Source organism: Plutella xylostella, chromosome 22, assembly GCF_932276165.1.
Source record: "Plutella xylostella chromosome 22, ilPluXylo3.1, whole genome shotgun sequence".
Taxonomy (NCBI): Eukaryota; Metazoa; Arthropoda; class Insecta; order Lepidoptera; family Plutellidae; genus Plutella; species Plutella xylostella.
The window spans coordinates 10,172,134-10,196,673 of NC_064002.1; the positions used below are offsets into that span (position 1 = coordinate 10,172,134).

Consider the following 24,540-nt stretch of genomic DNA (forward strand, 5'->3'; position numbering starts at 1 on the left):
ATAATAATATGTGGGGACATCTCACACACGGCCATCCGACCCCAAGCTAGGCAGAGCCTGTGTTATGGGTATCGGAAAGCTGATATGTCTACACAAATACATAGATAGATAGATATTAAATATAAATATCAACACCCAAGACCCGAGAACAAATATCTGTCTTTAAACAAATATCTGCCCCAGCCGGGAATCGAACCCGGGACCTTCGGCGTAGCAGTCAGGGCCACTAACCACTACGCCATTTGATCGTAAAATAGTAGAGTTGCTTGTAGAGTCAATCCTAACTAGTGATAATTATACCATGAACTATGTATGTAGTGTAATCTGCTATGTACCTAGTAAAAATCTCGCGATGCTATAAGGATCGAGTCGTAAATACCACTATAGCCATAGCCATTGCGACCAAGAATAGAATTCATGACCATCGGCAATCGGCATGAAAGTTAATAGTCCGCTTTACCTACCAGCTCCTGGATTGGATGGCGATGGCGCCAATCATCTTATGTAAGTATAGTAACAAATAATAATAAGACATGGTTCTTTATGATCTTGATGTAGTACCTAAGAATCTATTACCTACTTACTTTCATTTTCTGATCCATCAGTTCCACATCACGTGGTGTTTACCAACATCATTAACATTGGGAGAACCGGCTGACTGATATCAGCAGCAGATACCACAGGGAAATTGCCGCCAAATATTTACATATAAATAGATAACAAATGCAAAAACCGCGCAAAACGGGACAGTGTTGAATCCTTATTGGACGCGCTCGGTCGTGAGTCGTGACAGATAAAAGCGCGGGAACATGCGTGCTTGCCGCCGCGGAAACGGCACACGACATTTATAAATGTGCCTACAAACAAAAACAAGTTCATAAAGTAACAAAATTGTGATAGTAGTCTTAAGAAAACGATCTCGCTGTGATTTAGTGTGGTTTAAATTTAGGCAAACGTTTAATTTAGTTGCGGTTTAATATTTAATTTATTGTTGTTTACACTGAACGGCCATGGCGGATGAAAAGTGAGTAGAAAAAATTCCAGCTTTCTATTTTACACAGAACCTTGTTGGGATAATTACAGTTTCATTACTTAATTAATTAAAGATGTGGTTAAGACTCAAGTCTCACGTGGAATTGCCAACATTTCAAAACCCCATCCTTAATTTGTCTGGGTTATATGTTTGTTTACGTGTTGATTGTGGTTGTCAGTCGGTCATTAAACACACATTTTAATTATCAGCTTGAAAACACAACAATGAAGTGATGTCAATATTGTTGTAGTGCAGTTGACCGAGCTTAATGAGAGGAAATGAAAATAATTCATTTAGTTTATTAGACTTATTGTTTGCTACAAATGTTTTATGTGCATTGTCTCTATTACTTATATACTTACTCGTATGTTTTCGGCGGTTTATACTAAGCTATCGTTACGGTGACATTTTTTTTTTGTAGTATTTCTTTTATCTTCAGATAAGGAATCATTATTAGCAACGTGCGATACTAAATGTTGCAATAATTACAAAATTAGCTACTTACATAGGCACAATATAATCAATTAAGTAGATACTTAATATCTTTTCACATAACAATGCTTACAATCAGCCATTGCCCCAAAATAAACAAAACGGATTAACATATTGAGGTCAAATAACAGGACCTTGATGATCAGGTGACCAGAATAAAGTTCGTATTTATTTGTGTGAATATGAATATGTCCATAAAACCCAATTTGCAACACTCTTTTTAAATTTTATTTACTTATGTCCGGATATAAATTAATTTCAATATAGGTACCCAAGTAAATATAGTTTTTAATATAAATTTATGTACAGCCATACACTGGTACCTACTATAAGATCTCAGATTGTAGGTAGTGTGTAAGCCGATCTTGCAGCCATTTCAACTAACTCTATATACTGAAATATGCTGAAACTGAAAATAGCGCTTGACAGATTACTCTCTATATCTCTATCTAACGATCTAAGTTTAAACAAATATAACAAAGTTTAAAGTTCATAAAATAAAATATACATAGATGCCTTTTATATTATTTCATGGATAACAAGGCAAATCATTGTTTTATCTCATTATTCATAATCCATTAAAAAATGTACTTATTTAAATGAAGGAACTGATGCACATTCTCACTTGCCGGTCAAACTTATAGCCCACATTTTAGCCGCAGTCGGAAATAAATAACCATTCAATAACCGCATGATAGCAACATGCCGGGAGGAATATACTCTTTGTTTCTATTTAAAGTCATTCATTAAACGTTTGCACAGTTTATCAGTTGGTTGGTTCTATGTACCTATGTATGTAATGTATATCTATGTACATAATAACTAGGTACTATTGTATACTTTCCTGTAAGCGCGTGAGTGTTTTGATAAAAATCACGAGTGTAACGAACTAATATACTAATGCTAATCCAATATTTAAAACAGCAAACATGCTCTTTATAAACGGAAATGCTCTACATAAAATTTCACTTTAATTTCTATATCGGTACAACTTAAATTCATCTCCTGTGTTTTTTTTTCTCAATTAAAGTTCAGCTCATAATATTATGTAATGCTGGGATGCGCTAAAATTAAACCAAGGGTACCTACCACCAAAACCACAGCGACCGGGACTTTCCATACATTTTCATGCTGCGGCTACACGTGGCGGCGTACCCATACAAAATGTATGGAAAAGTTAAAGTTAAGTGGTTAAGTCGCGGCCACTGGCCATCAGTGGCTGTGGTGGTCGGTAGTCCGTGTGTGCTAGGCCTAAATAATCTATTTATTTGGTTATTAGTAAGGGCATAGACTGTATTAGTCTATTAGTCTATAGAAAGGGGTATTTAGAGGTGTGTCGGAAGCGAAACACCCGCTCTTCTGGTTTGCGTGGGTTGTTTGTCCTGAAGTTAAGTAAGTATATGTATAATAATAATATAATACATATGTTGGTTGGTTTTGATGCCAGCTACCATTTCCATTTGTACAATTTCATTTATGATTGTGTGAAATTACCACTAACCGCGCAATAAAATGTTTGCGTTAAAAAAAGTTTTTTCCTACGGGTTTAGTGATTGTTTGATTCCATGTAGCTTACGGGTTTTTTCTTTTGAGCTGGTGTGGCATACAAAATATCTCTTTTGCTAACTGTACATAGTAAGTAATGGAGTGAACTGTTCACAGGGCTCACTTGATGAAGTCTCAGCAGGTTAAGGGTCCATACACTGTAGACAAATCCGGATCTGCCACCGATCAGCAGTATGTACTAACCTTTACTAATCTTCATATTTACATACCTAACACACTACATAATTAAATTATATAATCATCGAATCATCATCATCAGACTTGTGTCGCTCACTGTTGGGAAGAGGCCTCATTTTGTGTATGCCATGTATATCGGCCCTGTGTGGTTCTTGTTCACAGTTTATTGATTTATTTACCTTAATAATTGGTATAATTAAGTACATAAGCAATTGGTATTATATATACATATTATTAAACAATAACTAAGTAGGTACATATACATATAGAAAAGTAATTAAGATTATTTTATTACAACACTGTTTGAGTTTTCAACGAATAGTGAGCGTTGAATTCTTTTATATGGCATATCTGAAAATCTATGAAGAAGAAATCTATGAAAAGTTTAGTTTTGCGCCTTATTACGTACGTAACTTTTTTTATTTACCTGCGATGTTCTTTTTTGTTTTAGGATTTATTAAGTATAGCTAAGTCGGTAGTTTGTGCTCTTATCAAATTCATTTTCTCACTTTAAATAACTAAATTTTTGAATCAATATCGGAGCGGTGGTAGCTCAGTCGGGTTAGCGCCCGCTTCTCACGCAAGATATGCGGGTTCGAATCCCGGCGCTGACATGTACCAATGAGTTCTTTTAACTTAAGTACAATGTATACCATCGCTCTTACGGTGAAGGAAAACATCGTGAGGAAACCTGCATATCTAGATTTAGCACATCTAGATATGTGAACCCACCAACCCGCAGTGGACCAGCTAGCGTGGTGGGAAATGGTCCAAGCTTAGGAAGGCAGTTTAGACCTTGGGGATATGCACAAAGGTTCCACTCGAGAGAGCCAGGTGCAGGTACTTACACCCCCACAGAGAATAGAATAGAATATAATAGAATCAATATCGTCATCAGTGGCGGATTAAGAGCATCGGTGGCCCTAAGCACAAAGCCTGTGTAGGCCCCTAATTTAGAACAATTTGTTCCTTGACAAAAAGTGACAAAACAGTTCAATAGCTAAAACGTCCTATAACTTTTCTATAATAAAGGATGTAGGTAAAACATTTTTAAAAAAAATTGCTTGCCTTAAAGGCCTACGACACGCACATTCGCACAAGCATCACCACCGTTACAACTGCGCAGGTACGCCGAGCTATCACACCTTAGAGTATAGGACGGCACCTTAGAGTATAAAGGGTTATTGGTAAGTAGACCGGATCCTTTCAGGAGGTGATAGAGGAAGGCATTTCCAGTCGATTGAACCCTATAATGCATTATCCGAAACTTCATCATTTCTAAGATATTAAATATTTAAGCCTTTATTATTTTTTGCCAAAATTTTATGTTTAAAACCGAAAATAAAAAAAAACTAGCCATATTTCATGTTTAACTATTTTGAGGTACTTATTGTGTCTAATTTAAGTCGAATAATGCACATTTGATTATTTTAATTACTTTATTAAGGTATTACTTATGCAAAACAACCAAATAAAATATTGAAATATGGGTATTTTTTTTCGGTTTTAAACATTTGGGAAAAATTAAAAAAAAAACTTAAATATTAAATATTTTAGAAATGGATAACAAAAAAACCAAAAAAAAACACGCACTCACGCCTTGTACTAATGTACTCCCTTGCATTGCTGCACCCACTTTTCGCCAGAGTGTTATGTTAGTCCCAATGTAATAGGGGGCGGGCCTATTGCCATTTTACGGGCACATCCAAGACCCGCGAACAAATATCTGTGTTTAAACAAATATATGCCCCAGCCGGGAATCGAACCCGGGACCATCGGCTCAGTAGTCAGGGTCACTAACCACTACGCCATTCGGTCGTCTGAAATGGATAAGTTTCGGATAATGCATTATAGGGTTCAATCGACTGGAAAGGTCTTCCTCTATCACCTCCTGAAAGGATCCGGTCTACTTACCAATAACCCTGTATATGCACGGCACAGTTAAGTACGCGCAAGCCTCATTTTTGTCAAAATCATCGGCGTGGAAACTAGAAACAATGTTTCCCAATGTGGAACTATTTCTTCTACTGGTATATTTTCAATTGGTATTATTGGTATATTGGTATATTTTCAACTGGCATATTTTCACTAGAAAAAAGTCTAGTTGCCTGCTACTCCCAAAAATCAAACCGTACACGATCGAAGTGGACAAAAAAGTTGTTGTAAAATTGAAAAAAACATTCACATGTTAATTTAAACTACTCAAGGATTTAGAAAATACTCTAATGAATGGCAAAATTATTAATATTTCAAACATGTCGAAAAATGCGCAAGCCGCGCTTCGGTGTTGACGCGGTATACAGTTTTGCCACCCATTCGCACGGTATTCCATGTACGACAACGTACAAGCCGGCCTGCGCAGGCAAAACTGTGGTGATACTTACGCGTGTGGTAGGCCCTTTACCAACCACACGCACGGTATTCCGTGTTTAAGCCGGCCTGCGCAGGCAAAACTGTGGTGATACTTACGCGTGTGGTAGGCCCTTTAATCAGAGCAAACTCATAACATCGGACATATTGTGGATGAATAAAATGTAGGTATAAAATGAAACAGCAGCAGAGGATGGGGGCCCCTGGAGGCCCGGGGCCCCAAGCCCGTGCTTGTCGTGCTTATAGGTTAATCCGCCACTGATCGTCATAATAGGATGATTAGAGAAAAGTTTACTGCCATTAGGGGTAATACACGTAGCTTTCAGATAATGACCTAAAGACATATTTACAGACAAAGAACTCTTGGTTGTATTCTGTGAATTTCCCTCGGCTTTGTGTAATTTCTCTCGGCTTTCAGCCAAATTATCCTTTGTGTTAAAATGGCAATATACCTAATGTCTTCACTCATAATCTGAAAAAATACGTAGGTATGTATTCACACAATAAAATGATGTTCAACTCTTTAATCATCGTTGTCATATGTCGTCATCAGCTCTCTTACTTTAGGTATGAATGGTTCCTATCCAGCCACTACCATACAGACATCCACTACAGACCGGCCCAACGAACGCCCAACGAACGCCCAACGAACGCCCAACGATAGATATTTATCATACATAATACAGGGCAGATTGCAGCAACGAAGGTCAACGAAACCCGTTCGTTGGCGTTCGTTTGGCCAGTCTGTACGCAGCTTAAGGAAACGATATTTTAATACGATCTAGCTGTTCCCGCGCGCTTCGCTTCGCCTTAAAAAGTTTTCCCGTGGGAATTCCGGGATAAAAAGTAGCCTATGTTCTTTCCCAGGGTCTAGACCGTATGTATACCAAATTTCATTCAAATCCGTTCAGTAGTTTTAGCGTAAAAGAGTAACAGACAGACAGACAGACAGACAGACAGACAGACACAGTTACTTTCGCATTTATAATATTAGTTAGGAAGTTAGGATTAGTTCGCTCAGAAGATTTGCGACTTTATTCCATGGTACAATGGAAGCTGTAATTGTGGCAGAATTAACCTTAAATTAAACACTAGAGAAATAGAAACTAGTTAGGTAACTAGGTACGGTGGCCTGCGCCTAAAAGTATACAGGCGGAGTTTTTAAAATAGCGATCCTTGATTATGAAGGGACCAGCTACATCTGTTATAAATCCGGGGACGTGTTGTGTGTGATGTGTGTAGCAGTGGTGTTTATGTGGATGTGCTTGAGCAGCATGTGAGCTTGAGATCGCTATTTTAAAAACTCCGCCTGTATACTTTTAGGCGCAGGCCACCGTACATTAGTTCAAACTACATTTCTAGCAACATAATGTGTAGGTACTTATATTAAATTTAATGCTCATATAATGGCCATAGGTGAGCTGGTCCTGATGTTAATAAAATATTCCCACTTAGGTACCTAAATAGGTATAGGTTACGCGTACCCTTTGATTAGTTTTGTAAATAGTCGAAGCGCGTACCCTGCCTAGATTACACACGATTAGTTATTGCCTCTTGCCCAAACACCTAAATAACCAGATTGCTGCATCATAATAACTGCATCATTTTATTTGCTTTAACCTTTAGGCAGCCACCGTAAGCCGAATGGCTTTACTTACTACTTACTTTATGGAATAATAAAATTATAGAGTTAATGCGGTTTTACGTTTGATTCTGCTGTTGGAAGTTGGAACCGCATGATGCTTTAACTCGATAGCCAAATATAAAAACGGGACTTGCATGCTGTCAGTCAACAAAATAGATATAGTGCCACAAACTTATCTGTTCCGGTGAGAGCGAACTAAATTGGTCCATACCTCATTACTTACTAATGAATTTCATATTGACATGACATAGATTATATGGACCAATTTAGTTCGCTCTCACCGGAACAGATAAGTTTGTGGCACTATAAGTATACTCCCAGCCTCTACTATATGTCACAGGTGAAATATAGAAGTCACAGGTGAAATATAGAAGTCACAGGTAAAATATAGGACGATCTACTGATTGCTATTCTTCGTGTATTCCATCCGCCTTCAGTAGGTAGTTTAGAGAGTAGAAGTGTAGGCGCTGGCAGGTATACTTCTATCTATCTCTTGTGATGAATGTACAGAGCTGACACACGACGAAGGCAAGAGCTGTACCGCCCTGTAGGATAAGATAAAATTAAATACGCAAAGGTGCCGCTAATTCAGTTTTGACATTCACATAACAATGCTTTTATAGGTGGGATCATGTCATCAAACTAAGTATACATAAATTGATTTTGTAATCGAGCCGATCGCAGATAATGTCAATATAAGTACTTTCACCTTATCATGTGTTTGGCACATGCCACTATAGTGTGCAGGTAATAACGATATAACTAATTATTCATTTCCTATCTTCAAAGATAAATATACATATATTTGTTTTATTATGTGTATGTCACTGAGTGCAGCTTAAATCAATATATTTTTGAAAAAAATACATAGTGCACTAGGCTCTATTTTGTTTTAGGTACTAAGCGTGCGGATTGCGTGATAATTCTTGTTCGTTCGATAATTTAAAGAGTGACCCCCGTGCATCGTGGTACGGTCTGCAACATAATGGCATATTCACTGCACATCGAGCTTTGACACTGAAGACAGCTTGGCAATGAACGTAAAATGTGCATTGCCAAAATACTGAAGGCCAGACATTTTTACGCCAACCTAATCTCTGATTTTTAATTGGAAAGAATTCTGACATTTTATAAGTGATGCTACTAAAAAAGTTCTTTACCGAAAAAATGAAAAATTGCGATCCATTTCTGGGCAATAATTTTTTCTTAATATTTTTATACAAAAAGATAAATCTAAATATTTACTTGCTCAAGTAAACTAATACAAAAATAATAAATATTTCAATATAATAGCTGTTCCCGCGAGCTTCGCTTCGCCTTAATAAGTTTTCCCGTGGGAATTCCGCGATAAAAAGTAACATATGTGTTAATCCAGGATGTCAGCTAACTTCATTCCAAATTTCATTAAAATCGGTTCAGCCGTTTTGACGTGAAGAAATAACAAACATACACAGATACATACATACATACATACACATATAAGTACACTTACAAACTTTCGCATTTATAATATGAAGTAGGATCACGACTCACGACCCATGTATCGAATTAATTTTAGTTGCTTTATTTTATTCTTTAGCATGGCATCACTTCCTACTAAATTCAGGGATAATAAACCTTTTTAATCAATTTCAAAAAAAGATTGTCTATTCGGTAAGTACATATAATATGTTCGGTATGTATGTAAGATTATTGGAACTGCACCATATTGACATATGACAATATACGAGTATTAGGGCTAATAAACAAATATTCAAAATTTTATAAATGTTTATGTACCTATGTACGTTTATATGCTTGTTGGTATGTATGTTTGTCCACGCATATCTCCGAAACGATTGATCCGATTGTCACTATTCTTTTTGAGGGTTCCGTACCTCAAAAGGAAAAAAAGGAACCCTTATAAGATCACACTTTGTTGTCACCACCTTTTTTCTCGGAAACGGGTAAAGATATCAAGCTGATATTTCGTATAGATGTACATAATTATGATGAAATTAAAAGGAAAACTACCTCAGGTAATTAAGTATACTTGTACGGAACACTCACTGCGCGAGTCCAACTGGCTCAGTCGGGTAAGCGCCCGCTTCTCAAGCAAGAGATGCGGGTTCGAATCTCGGCGCTGACATGTAGGTAACAATGAGTTCTTTGAATTTAAGTACAATGTATACCATCGCTCTTACGGAGAAGGAAAACATCTGTGATCATATGTGAACCCACCAACACCGCAGTGGACCAGCGTGGTGGGAAATGGTCCAAGCTTAGGAAGGCAGTATGGAGATGCTGGAGGCGGGTTCCGCTCATCTGGCATAATCTTTATTGACCAAAACTCATTTCGCATAACTTGTATGGTCTAAACTTTTTTGGTCGAACCATCACTTTGCCAAGACTTATGTGACATAAGGCTCGTTTCGTCTAAAACTCTTTAGGCACAATCTTTAAACACCTAAGTTTCGTTTGCTAAAATTTATGTTCGTCGATACCTATGTATAATCTTGTGTCTCCTAATGTTATCTTAATAAATAATATATTAAGTATGTAGGTAAATCCCCTTTTAATTTGGAGCGCCGCACTTAATAAAATAGATACAGGGACTAAAAAAATATATATTATAGTCTCAGATGTCCAGACTCGTATTGAAAAAGTGCCCAGCCCAAAAAGGTTTGTGATCTCTGATTTGTCTAAAATTGATAACTGTCAGAATTCCGTAAGATTACTAATAACAGTGTAATGTAATGAGTTTTGTCGGAAATTTCCTTTTCGTTCAATGGTACATTTTATGAGTACTTATTTGACTCACTTTAAAATTTCCTAACATCATACATGTAGCGTCTTGCCGACTTTATGAAATTTCCATAAGTGTTAACATATCCGCTGTATGCCGACTTCATTTATATTTCTGTAGTACAGAATCGTTCAATACCTATATTGAGTTTTGAACATACCATAACGCATGAAAAAAGCCCAGCAATGCCCCAATACATTTAGCTACGTAACCCTATTTCTTCACACTGGGCCGTTTTTGGCAGTTAACCCAGGTTTAGGCCATAAACCTATTACTGTAGTTAGCGGTACTTACACCTATTTGCGTTACAAGTGTTTAATTTTGGTATTGTGGAATTTTCGCCAAACACCTGAGGGCGTACCACGGAACCCCTGGGTTCTACGGAAGATTCATCCGGAACCGCTGACCGTAAGCTGAAAAGTCTCGACTTCAAGACCTTGACGTGAAACGCCACTCTCGGAAGATACGCCCTAAGCCCTCATACAACATCATACAACAGAATGGGACAGCTCTACTGTGCTCAGTGTGACAGGGTGTTCAAGACGAAGTTCTGACTTGCCAGCCACATAAGAGCACATAACAGAGTGTAGTAGCAAGAGTCGCTGTTGTCGGATACGACGAAGAGGACAAAATCATCATCTCGTATCGGCTTATCATAGTTCTCGAAGCAATGCTGTTACGCTGACCATACGACGAAGGCGCTAGCAACTGAACTAAACATATCAGTTTATTTTTACCATTCGGTTTCGATCCTCGAAAGCAAATAAAATGTATTGTATATGTATTATAGGCAAGTACATACAAATTGACGTATACATGGTAATTGATTTGTTACTGGTGAGAGCCAGCCATCGACGGTAGAGTGATGGATCGGACTAATGTAGCCAAAAATATACTTAAAACTAGCTGTTGCCCGCGCGCTTCACTTCTGTTAAAACGTTTCCCGTGAAAATTTCGGAATAAAAATGTACCCTTTATGTTGATCCACGGTATAACTTAGTACATAAATCATAAAAAATTATGTCATGTCATCTAAATTGCTGAAGCGTTTTATGTGAAAAGAGTAACAAATATCCAACGATCCATAAATACAAACTTTCGCGTTTATAATACTAGTAGGATGTGAGTCAGCTTTTCATCCTTTTCATACTACCGTACGTATTTCTACGAGTAGCATAATTTATGATCTCCATACATAACACAATATACACCTAACACCTCTGTGTAGTTGGTCGGTCGAAGTTTAGTTATTGAAAAAAGAAGAACGCTATGAAGAAAGCTATGAAATTTCAGCATTCCTTACTCAAATGACAGAAGATTTAGTAAAATATTCAGGGGAAATTAACTTATAGTTATCCACTTAATTTTAAATTAACTCAGGAAATCGTGATAAAATGCAGAAAGTAGGTACTTTTATGTTTACCACACGTCAAGGAGATAACATTATTTAATATGCTTTAAACTTTTATGCCCCAAATTTATCAAACTATGTATTTTGGCTTTACGTTATCATTATCACTGGTATAAAATGACTTGTTATTTTCTCAGTGAAATATTTACAAACAGAAATTTCTACTATTACTGGTATCACACGAAAACATCTTGAAAGTGAGAGATTTAGAAATTTGTTCTAATTTACACATAGAACAACGTGAGTTCGGGTTTACCCATAGGCGCTCCACTCAATGACGAGAGTCGAGGCGGCGTCGAGGCCGCAGCGACAAAGAGGCGCGCTTTTTCTATATTTTCTATATACGACAATATTTCGACTCTTATAGTCCAGTCAATAAATGACCCAAAATGAGGTGTAGAGTGCGTTTGCAGGTAACTAAGCGATTCCTTCAGAAACTTGTTCAGGGGGCTTAGATTGTTAACATACCAAAAGTCCTGACTCCTAGGTGATGAGCTGGGGGGAGGAGGGAGTGAGTAAGTATGCTACACAAAATTCTATAAAATAAACAAATCGTTTGTTATACTTGTCTGGGTACACAATTTTTAGGTCAGGGGTGAAGTGTAACCTCTATTAAATAAATTATTTCAATAACATGAGATTATCGAAATAACGTTTACGAGTACTAACAATATACTTACTAAAGGATAAAATAAGATAAAATATGTTAAAGGAAACTTTATCCGATTGTAAATTAAATAAGAAACCTTCACCTACGTCACACTGCGCCCTAGGTCACAGTATTTATCTTCAGAATACTAAATTAGGTATTTATGTTGTTAATACATTCAATTCATGTATTGGGAAGTGGTGAGGTGTGGGTGTTATACCTATTAATGAAATTTCCATAAGTGTTAACATATCCGCTGTATGCTGACTTCATTTATATTTCTGTAGTACAGAATCGTTCAATACCTGTATTGAGTTTTGACCATACCATAAGACCATAACGCATGAAAAAACCCAGCAGTGCCCCAATACATTTAGCTACGTAAACCTATTTCTTCACACTGGGCCGTTTTTGGCAGTTAACCCAGGTTTAGGCCATAAACCTATTACTGTAGTTAGCGGTACACCTATTTGCGGCACAAGTGTTTAATTCCGGTATTGTGGAATTTTCGCCAAACACCTGAGGGTGTACCACGGAAACTGGGTTCTACGGAAGTTTCATCCGAAACCGCTGCCCGTAAGCTGAAAAGTCTCGACTTCAAGACATTGACGTGAAACACCACTCTCGGAAGACACGCCCTAAGCCCTCATACAACATACATACAACAGAATGGGACAGCTCTACTGTGCTCAGTGTGACAGGGTGTCAAGACGAAGTTCGGACTTGCCAGTCACATAAGAGCACATAACAGAGTGTAGCAAGAGTCGCTGTTGTCGGATACGACGAAGAGGATATCATCATCATCTCGTATCGGCTTATCATAGTTCTCGAAGCAATGCTGTTACGCTGACCTTACGACGAAGGCGCTAGCAACTGAACTAAACATATCAATTTATTTTTACCATTCGGTATCGATCCTCGAGAGCAAATAAAATGTATTGTATATGTATTATAGGCAAGTACATACAAATTGACGTATACATGGTAATTGATTTGTTACTGGTGAGAGCCAGCCATCGACGGTAGAGTGATGGATCGGACTAATGTAGCCAAAAATATACTTAAAACTAGCTGTTGCCCGCGCGCTTCACTTCTGTTAAAAAGGTTTCCCGTGAAAATTTCGGAATAAAAATGTACCCTTTATGTTAATCCACGGTATAACTTAGTACATAAATCATAAAAAAATATGTCATGTCATCTAAATTGCTGAAGCGTTTTATGTGAAAAGAGTAACAAATATCCAACGATCCATAAATACAAACTTTCGCGTTTATAATACTAGTAGGATGTGAGTCAGCTTTTCATCCTCTTCATACTTTACCGTACGTATTTCTACGAGTAGCATAATTTATGATCTCCATACATAACACAATATACACCCAACACCTCTGTGTAGTTGGTCGGTCGAAGTTTAGTTATTGAAAAAAGAAGAACGCTATGAAGACAGCTATGAAATTTCAGCATTCCTTACTCAAATGACAGTAAAATATTCAGGGGAAATTAACTTATACATATGTAGTTATCCACTTAATTTTAAATTAACTCAAGAAATCGTGATAAAATGCAGAAAGTAGGTACTTTTATGTTTACCACACGTCAAGGAGATAACATTATTTAATATGCTTTAAACTTTTATGCCCCAAATTTATCAAACTATGTATTTTGGCTTTACGTTATCATTATCACTGGTATAAAATGACTTGTTATTTTCTTAGTGATATATTTACAAACAGAAATTTCTACTATCACTGCTATCACACGAAAACATCTTGAAATGTGAGAGATCTAGAAATTTGTTCTAATTTACACATAGAACAACGGCAACGTGAGTTCGGGTTTACCCATAGGCGCTCCACCCAATGCACGAGAGTCGAGGCGGCGTCGAGGCCGCAGCGACAAAGAGGCGCGCTTTTTCTATATTTTCTACTAGCAGTTCCCGCGAGCTTCGCTTCGCCTTAAAAAGTTTTCCCGCGGGAATTCCGGGATAAAAAGTAGCCTATGTTCTTTCTTAGGGTCTAGACCATCTGTATACCAAATTTCATTCAAATCCGTTCAGTAGTTTTGGCGTGAAAGAGTAACAGACAGACAGACAGACACAGTTACTTTCGCATTTATAATATTAGTTAGGATAAGTATACGACGATATTTCGACTCTTATAGTCCAGTCAATAAATGACCCAAAATGAGGTGTAGAGTGCGTTTGCAGGTAACTAAGCGATTCTTTCAGAAACTTGTTCAGGGGGCTTAGATTGTTAACATACCAAAAGTCCTGACTCCTAGGTGATGAGCAAACTAAGTCTATAGATCTTTTTAAATCTAAAGTTCGTCTCCACTACCTCCAAGAGCAGAACATTCAGCTTAACTGATCCCTATCTATGCGATGATGATGATAGTAATTTTAAGTTTATGTATGTATATGTGTATGTATGTAATGTATGTATGTATGTATCATGTATATAATTATTTACTTATATTGTATAGGTATAGTTATATTAATATTTTGGTTAGGTACTCAATTTAGACCATCTTCTATCGTAAGCACTACCAATCACTTTTTCAACATCACCAAAGGTTAACTGGTAGAAAAAGCTGCTAGCATTAAGTTCGCCTTTGTAACAATTTATTTTGTTCAATAAAGAGTTTAATAATAATAATAATGAGCGGGGGGGAGTAGGGAGTGACATAAGTAAGTATGCTACACAAAATTCTATAAAATAAACAAATCGTATGTTATATGTACTTGTCTGGGTACACAATTTTTAGGTCAGGGGTGAAGTGTAACCTCTATTAAATAAATTATTTCAATAACATGAGATTATCGAAATAACGTTTACGAGTACTAACAATATGCTTACTAAAGGATAAAATAAGATAAAATATGTTAAAGGAAACTTTATCCGATTGTAAATTAAATAAGAAACCTTCACCTACGTCACACTGCGCCCTAGGTCACAGTATTTATCTTCAGAATACTAAATTAGGTATTTATGTTGGTAATACATTCAATTCATGTATTGGGAAGTGGTGAGGTGTAGGTGTTATACCTATTAAGTACTTTTATTTATAAATTAACACCTATGTATGTAGATATTATTTTACGCATACATTTTGAACAATTGATCCTATTTTGATGCTCATGGCAAATAATATGAAGCACACTGGTCCACACCATAAATCACCATATCAACCTCGAGCCATTTGAGCCAAGTGCATCTATAATATCTAAAAGCAATATTGACAACACAAACCCACTGCTCAAACTTATAACTGCCCTTATAAGGAGCTTAAAATCATCCGGAGCATCAACAACCCTGTGAGACAGCGTCTATATTTATAACGATAACTTATATATTAGGTATATATCTATCTGTACATATATGAGTATATCGTGGGCGCAGCATGATTAATTGAATACCAATTGACGTCATGTTGAAACTGAATTGGAATTCGGACTATTTAGAACTCAGTTTGTTTTATTGGTGGGCGAATTGATAGGAAAGAAATTATTTATTTAACGGTTATGTATCATAGGTACAAGTATACTTATGATGAAATTGATGAAACATGTTTTGGAACGTTGTATTCGATAATTCTGGGAATATACCATAGCGAATTTGCTTTCATTATCATTTATTGTCGACATTCTAATAAGAAAACTCGGTAATTACCGAATAAGAGGTTGGTTTATTACTAACGTGACCATACGTCCCGCTTTGGGCGGGACAGTCCCGCTTTCAAGCTGTGCGTCCCGCTGTCCCCCGCGGGGGCAAAAATGTCCCGCTTTCTTAAACAGAACAAACGATAATTTAAATTACCTACATTTTGTAACTTCATCCCATATTTCCTTTCTTTCTTTTAATCACTTGAGACGACTATTTATCTTCTTATCACTTACTCACATAGACTATAGGGAGTAATATGAGTCCGAGTTCCACCGAGACTCCGCGAGTAACTTTGTTCAGTGACGATCATTGACTCGCTCTTGCTCTATCGTGTATAGAAATTTATCTCGCTCACCTACCAATTCCTAACAAAGAAAAAATGCGTGGGAGTACATGTTTTCCAAAAAAGTAATCTGTATTAACTGTGAATGTGAAAATAAGATAAGATGCACTATTGATAAGAACTTTAAATTAAATTACTCAAATTATTAAAAAAAACAAAGTATGATCAAGAATTTTGTAGCGTCTGATATGAGAACACGCAAAAATTTCGAAAAACTTTTTCGAATTTGAAACACCGAATATGTACCTAATTTACAAAATATTGCAATAACGTTTTTTTTAATATCGATTTATAAAAATCTAATTAATATAATAATCACGAAGGTTTGTTATTACGATTGTTAAATGCACGAACGTTACAGATTTATTATAATCACGAAAATATGATAATTCGTTTTTTTGTCAAAACTAAAATGAACATTTCAAAAACTTTAGAACCAAAACCTAAAGACAGGTGCGACGACGATCAAAGCGAGGAGAAGCGTGTTAGGTGCACATAGATATCGAAAAACAAAGCGGAGCGTTTCAAATATAAAGTAAAATATTGTTAAATAGAAAACTATTTGTAGTAAGTATTTGTTGTTAAGTTACACAACAAAGCAAAACAGTTGTTCGGATTTTTACGGTGTTTAACCTTAAAAACCTTAGGACCTAAACTTAAAGATAGTTGCGACGACGAGCAAAGCGAGAAAGAGCGTTTAGGTGTACATTGATGTCGAAAAGCAAAGCGAAGCGCAGCAAAGCAGAGCGAGCAAAAAAAAATGTTATTGTTAACTAAGTTACATTCGGGGATTTGTGTTTTCGGAATATTAAATAAAAAATCGTACATTTAAAACATCGAAATTATAACAATCGAATACTTTGGTAATTTTAATAAATCTGTGTTTTGAAATTCGTTTATAAATTTTTCGTAATTTTCGTTATTCAGAATCTTAAAATTTACTAGAACTATGAAATTCATAATTTAAAAAATCGTTATTTTCATATTCGTAAAAACTATCTAAAAGTGAGACTGAAAACAGAAGAAGATATTGATGAAGCCACTTTTTATATAACAAATAAAATACAAGAAGCAGCCTGGCGTTCAACACCTGAAATCAAATTCTCAGCAAAACCAGTAAACATACCATTGGAAATAAGAAGAAAAATCGGTGAAAAACGAAAACTCAGAAGGCAGTGGCAACTGAGTCGATCTTCTCAAGACAAAATGAATCTAAATAGAGCAGCCAGAGAACTAAAGGAGATAATAGAAGAAAATCAAAATGCAACCTTTAAAGATAAGTTATCTCAACTCTCAGCCACAAAGAAAGACAACTACTCATTGTGGAAGATAACAAAAAACTTGAAAAGGCCACAGCAACCAATTTCTCCTATCAGAACACCGCAGGGTGCTTGGGCTAAAACACCACAAGAGAAAGTTGATGTCTTTGCAGAGCACCTTAGTCAAGTTTTCACACCAAACAGTTCAAATATGATGGAATTTGAAAAAGAAATAGACCAAGTGATAAATAGTGACCAACAACTATCACCTCCAATAAAACTAATGACACCCAACGAGCTACACCGAACAATAATGAAGCTAAGCAACAAAAAGGCACCGGGTTTTGACCTCATAACTGGGGAAATTCTGAAGCATCTTCCTAGAAAGCCAGTAGTTTTCCTGACAATGCTATTCAATGCTGTCTTTCGAATACAATATTATCCTAAACTATGGAAAGTGTCGCAGATATGTATGACCCCCAAAGATGGCAAGCCACCCACTGATCCTGGCTCATACAGGCCTATAAGCCTGCTACCATTACTATCCAAAGTGTTTGAAAAGGTGTTCCTGCGAAGATTAAAACCTATACTCGATGAAGAAAAAGTTATCCCTGATCATCAGTTCGGATTTCGAGAAGAGCACTCCACTGTTGAACAAATACACCGCATTGTGGAAAAGATACGACTGTCCCTAGAAAAAAAAGAGTACTGCTCTGCAGCCTTCCTAGATATACAACAGGCCTTCGATAGGGTGTGGCACAAGGGTCTCCTATTTAAAATAAAAAACCTGTTACCTAATTCCTTCTTCATGGTGCTAAAATCTTACCTACATGGCAGGAAATTCCAAGTCAAAATAGGAGAAACTACTTCAAAACTATATGAGATCCTAGCATCTGTCCCACAGGGTTCAGTCCTCGGTCCAGTGCTATACTCCATCTACACAGCCGACTTGCCTTGCAAAGATGATGATGTTGTTATGGCAACTTACGCTGATGACACAGCCTGTCTTTCGAGCAATAAAGACCCCATCCTAGCCTCACAGAAACTGCAAGCACAACTGGACGAGATTGATGTCTGGCTGCAAAAATGGAGGATCAAATCCAGTGCCACAAAATCGGTTCACGTCACATTCACCCTACGCAAAGGTGACTGCCCCCCTGTAAACTTGGGACGGGAACAACTACCGCATAAAAATTGTGTGAAGTACCTTGGTCTGAGACTAGATAGACGACTTACTTGGGCTGAACACATTAAAGCCAAAAAAACAGAAGCTAACCTACAATATCAGAAGCTGAATTGGCTGATAGGAAGACAGTCGCCTCTCTCACTCAACAACAAACTGCTGGTGTACAAGTGCACCATAAAGCCAATCTGGACTTACGGCATCCAACTCTGGGGATCTGCAAGCAACTCCAACCTGGAAATCCTACAACGCTTTCAGAATAAAGTACTCAGGGACATATCTGGTGCTACTTGGTATACCCGAAATGCTGAAATACACGAGTACCTGGGGATGCCCACAGTGAAAGAGGAAATATGCTCATACAGCTCCAAATATCAGGACAGGTTACAGGGACATACCAACAAATTAGCGAGAGATCTACTGATGAGTGACCCCGAGGATACTCGACGGTTGAAGCGATGGCACATCCTGTCCCTCAGTGACAGAATCTAAGTGGAGATAAGGTGGAATTAGAAACCAAGGAGATGATGTTCACTGGACCATCACCCAAAACAAGGAGGGATAATGAACATACAATCTGATGAAGACAGAATGTCGATGGAAGATGAGAAAGAGGACAAAAAAAAAAAAAAAAAATATTCGTAAAAACGTTATTCGAATTTATGTAGTGTACCCGTCTGGTATATTTATAAAAACATAGTAAGTACTTAGGTATCCTAAATATACCAACTTAACAAGATTATTAGATAAATATAAATAAAAAATCATTCACCATTCGTGCATCTCTTTCACATTTCACTCTTTCATCGTAGGGATTGAACTTTCAATTGATGCACTGAGCAAACTGAGCGAAAAGATAAGAAGATAAGAAAGAAAGATAATATATGCATCTTTGAGGGATATGGAATTCCGCAGGTGTCCCGCTTTGACAAAAAAAATAAATGGTCACGTTAGTCATAGACGCTGTACGAGCGTAAACATCCTCCAAATTCGACAAAATGTGTCCAGCTTGATGTTCCGCTAAACATTGTATTAAAACTCGATAAATAACTTCACTAGCTTGACTACGAATATTTTTCTTCATATTCCTAATTGCAAAAAAGCGTAAATTGTTGCTTTTATCTAGATTATCCTTATAATTAATAAGAAAATTAAAAAAAAACAGCCAACCGCCTATTGACATAAACAATTGTTATGACTTTTATGTTTCTTTTCTATTGGTGCCAGGCTCCTGAAAATTTTAGTTCCTCAAACATTAATTTCAGGACTTTATAGTTTCACTGTATGTATTATGGTTATTTCATAATGAACCGATAATAGTTATTTGGACCATTATAGGCCGTTATATTAAATTCCTTTGCTCGTCTTCATAAAAAAACCCTTTGGGAGATTTTGTAAATTTATGTCATTTTCACAGAGTACTTTGGTAATTTTACCATCAGTTAGGCACCTAACCTATGAAAACAACCATAAAATTGCATAAAATACTTGTTTTAAAGAGTAGGTATATAATATGAATCAACTTTCTCGTGCAAACAATTAACAATGTGACCATTTCAGCATAAGAAAGAGCTTTATAAACGATAGCACTTACGTTCAAAATACACAATGGATGGAATCCACTATGAGGAAACTATAATTAATACCGAAGTTCCAGATCGGTAAATAATATTCATTTATATACCTATGTATGTACTTCTTCTTTAGCCTATAGTATATAGTCTACTGCTGGACGGAGGCCTCTCCCAAAGCATGCCATTGGATGCGAACTATAGCTTTCCGATTCCAATTATTACCAGCCACCTTTCGCAGGTCGTCACCCCATCAAGCCGGGGCTTCCTATATTATAATTAAATTTCCCGTAATTCTTAGAGCCATATTGTAGGTAGTAAATAATGTATATGTAATGTTAGGGTAATCAGATATCTCTGTGATACACTGGACCCACATAATAATACCAAAAACATAAACTTTTAGTTTACCTAGCTACGACAAAGGTGTAAGTCGATAGACAACTAGTTTGGTCGTCGAATTCTCGTACTTGGTATTATATCACTCTTCCACGACCTAAAGGTCACAACGAAGATAGGTCAAAGACACTACAGATACCATATCATAATTGATAACTTCCTCACGTCAAATAAGGGTTTACTGTTTGTGTGTAAACGATAATATGTATAGTATTTACAACAATTTTTTATGACAATACGGTCATTCAGGGATGTTTAAGGCGACTAACATGGAACAGGGTTTACTGTTTGTGTGTAAACTATTCGGTCATTCAGGGAGGGGTGACTGGCATGAAACAGGGTGTCTCCAATCTGAATCTACTGGCTCTGTGTGTAAAAACGGACGAACTTTGCAAATTACTTTCTGTAGTAGGATGAGAGCCGACATGGAATGGTCCACATGATTAACTCAGTGTAATGATTACTGATGATCGATATCCGTTATTCACTAATTCAGGTCGGCCGCATTATGACGTTGCCACTTACTGTGAAAACGGGATTACTTAGTCAGAATTAAACTGAAAATGAGAATTTAAACCACAACGTGTTGCTTGTCCCCAGAAGCGACTCTCAGCCGTTCATCAAGAATGGCGCGGCGGCCACCATCACCAAGGCGCAGACGCAGAAAGCGGCAGACAAGGCGGGACGGGGGAAGGCCATGCGACAGGTAACTGCTGCTTCCAAACAAGCAAGAGGCCTATGTAGCACGGGTCGCAAGGCGCGGACGCCAAGACGCGACAAAAGTTTTGCGTAGCTTTGAGAGCGAGTGCGACGGAAAACTTTTGTCACATCTTGACCTGCACGTCTTGCGCTCCGTGGTATACCTTCTGGTCCCAAACCGGAGTCAAGTTTAACCATTTTACCATTATTTTATCCTTAGCGTATCGGTCGGTGCAAAATACTATATCTGGACTAGGGTTTGTCACCATGGTGAACCATCGCAGTCGCTAGAGAGATCTAGTGTAGAAGCTGTTGTGGACCAGTGTGAAAGTCATTGTCTGAATACTAAGGAGAAAGAACGAACGAATTGCGTGACAATTATCGTTGTTTCGTTCAGCGATATATAGAGTGACCCCCCTTATACTTCATTAAACATCTGCCACTCACACCTCTATTGTCTCCAGGTGCTAGCATCAGTGGTGGCGAACCTGGGCACCATCAACACGGGCATGGCGTTCGGCTTCTCCGCCGTGGCGCTGCCGCAGATGCAGGGGGCCAACTCCACGCTGCCCGTCACTGAGGACCAGGCCAGCTGGATCGGTTAGTTTACTATCAGTATCAGACATGTTAGTAACTTGACTAAATGAGTGGCCATCTGCGCATGTTGCATTTGAACGGGAGGTTCACAAAGGGCATATTTTTGTGGCAGTGGACATGCACATCTCTCCCTAACGTTACTGTATTTACAACAGATAACTGATTTTCATATGTCTATCATGAAAGAGTCTTCTTCTTATTTATTTCCTAACCGAACATTCCGAACAATGATAGATTTATTCACTAACAAAACCTTTTGGATATATAACTGTTTGGACCAATACATTTACGGCTATTTCTGTACACGCTTAATTTTCTATCACCTAACTTCCACCCTCACCTTCCAGCAAGCCTCAGCTCCGCCGGCACGCCAGTCGGCTGCATTCTCAGCGGGTACCTGATGGACGCCATCGGGCGGCGTCCCACGCTCATCGTCACGGAGATCCCGCTCATCCTCGGCTGGCTGTTGGTGGCGTTCGCGCAGAATGTGCCCATGCTGTATGTAGGTAAGGATATAATGTGTTTTCAGGATGGCCACCAATCATTGTGCTCTATTTAGCCAAGTAATCAGTAAAATCGTCAAAACCATGCCTCTTTATACGTCTCGGTCTCGGTCTACCGAAACGACAACATCCATCGACTGAGCACCCATTAATATGACTTAAAAATGTAGTCGATTATTTTATGGATGGGTCTGCCTTCCTTCGTGATTTAATAGCGAAAAGTAGCTGAGGGAATCTTAAAAAAGAATCGTTTCCGAGAGTTGGTTGTTGGTGATGAGTACGTAGAAAACATAAAACGATAGATCTCTTATAAACTTGCACCTTTTCATCTCCCAGGGAGGCTGCTAATAGGCCTGGGCTCCGGCATGGTGGGGGCGCCAGCGCGCGTGTACACGTGCGAGGTGTCTCAGCCGCACCTGCGCGGCATGCTGGGGGCCCTCGCCTCTGTGGGAGTCTCCTCTGGTGTCCTCATACAGGTATGTAAATCATGTACCACTGATTTAGAGATGTCAGAGGGCAGCTTGGAAACATCTGACAGTCGGGTTGCCCACTTACCTGACTACTCTCTTAAAACAAGCTCGCTTGTGTTTGGATCCACCAACCCGTACTAGTCCAGCGTGGTGGACTATGACTAAACCTTATTAGGTCGGTTAGGGAATGGTAATAAATGCGATGGACGTTAAAAAAGGACATTTGATACTTCACAAAGGGAGGCTCCCGGTGCAAAGATAGGTTCTAGTCTAGCATAATTACTTTTGGGTTTTGGGCTTGAATAAAACTGGCATTCAACTAGATACTGGCTACCTTAATTTAAGCTAAGTTGTTTGTACCTCTGTATAGGATGTAAGTAAAGGAGTCACCAATGAATACATTCTGTGACGTTTTTACAGTCACCTAATTGTACTAATAAGCATAAATACAATGGATTTAAATGTTATGCAAGTACTTGCGGTGATAATTACAGTGAATGAATGTGTGGTTGTAGTAAACAGTACATTCTGTTGGGAACAAAGACATTTATTTATTTGTTTAAAGTGCGCGTTTTGTACAAGGGCATGGAACACATTTGTTTGAGTAATTTCTGGTTGAATTTAAATTGTTTGTGGTATTTTTTATAGGTAACCTATTTAGGTAAAGTGGATGTGGGATAGTACCTCGCTTGCTTCTGCAAAAGAGTTTTAGAGATTACTATAAGGGTTGTAATGAGAAGTTTTATAAACCACAGGTAGATAAGAAAATATTACCCTTATAAAAAACTTCATTAACACCATCTGCCTAACGAATGTAAAAGTATACAAACAAAATGCGACATCAAATATTTTGATCACGATAAATTGATTAGCTCGTAGGCACTAGAATATAACTCATCTAACTCATCAAATGAAATTGTCACGATAGTCATTGAGAAACCACTTGCGTATGAATATTGCAAATAAATATATTTTACCCTTGTTATTCTGACCATGATAGGTAAGTGTTAGACAAACATTGGGAATCTACGCGAAAACAATAGTAACACGATTATTATTTAAGTAAGCATCTACCTAAACAAGCTAAGCTTCCAAGATGTCCAAGATACACTTACACTACTTTGTTGTTTTGCAACACCCTGTAAATATAAAGTTACCTACTTTAATAAAATGGCCAAAAATAAGAGCTTGACGTGCGCAAATTTAACCAAAACAAACCATCTCCAGACAACGAACTGACATGATAAATTTCACGATTCACAGCTTCCTATCAAACAAAAGAAAATACCAAAGTTATCTACAAAATAAACAGCGGTGCTAATCCGTAACGTCAGAGTACTTACCTTCTACGAGCAGGTTTTCCACTTTTCCAGTGGGAATTTCGTAATTAAAAGATAACTGTAAAACTTAGGTACATCTTAATCCTGTTGTTTCATCAACATCCAGTCATTTTCCACTCCCAAAAGTCTCCAGTCAGCCACTACTACCGACTATTTGTCTCAGGTCGTCGATTCAGCGGGCAGGATGGCGTCCCGCGCTTCGCTTGCCTCTTTATGGTCTATTGTGATCGCGATCAAATCGTCTTTAATATCGTCTAAGACGTGCCGTATACGAAATCTTATAGAATAGGGAGTCGAGACATGTCGTGATGCTGAGGCTTATCTCTAGATAAATGGTGTATGGCATTGTTTTTGTTTAGTGTGAAATTAGTCCATATGGCGACCGC

The 24,540-nt window shown here is 37.7% G+C and overlaps 1 protein-coding gene across 1 annotated transcript in view; it reads left to right on the top strand.

The window, feature by feature from the left end:
• The first annotated feature begins 723 nt into the window (after positions 1 to 723).
• LOC105396313 (facilitated trehalose transporter Tret1) overlaps positions 724 to 24,540 on the top strand; it is a 28,452-nt gene continuing 4,635 nt past the window's right edge. The window contains exons 1-6 of the mRNA XM_038122498.2: positions 724 to 1,024; positions 3,188 to 3,262; positions 21,146 to 21,251; positions 21,709 to 21,844; positions 22,189 to 22,347; positions 22,681 to 22,820. Of these exons, the coding sequence (XP_037978426.2) occupies positions 1,011 to 1,024; positions 3,188 to 3,262; positions 21,146 to 21,251; positions 21,709 to 21,844; positions 22,189 to 22,347; positions 22,681 to 22,820 (630 nt within the window). The 5' untranslated portion in view covers positions 724 to 1,010. The remainder of the gene's footprint in view (positions 1,025 to 3,187; positions 3,263 to 21,145; positions 21,252 to 21,708; positions 21,845 to 22,188; positions 22,348 to 22,680; positions 22,821 to 24,540) is intronic.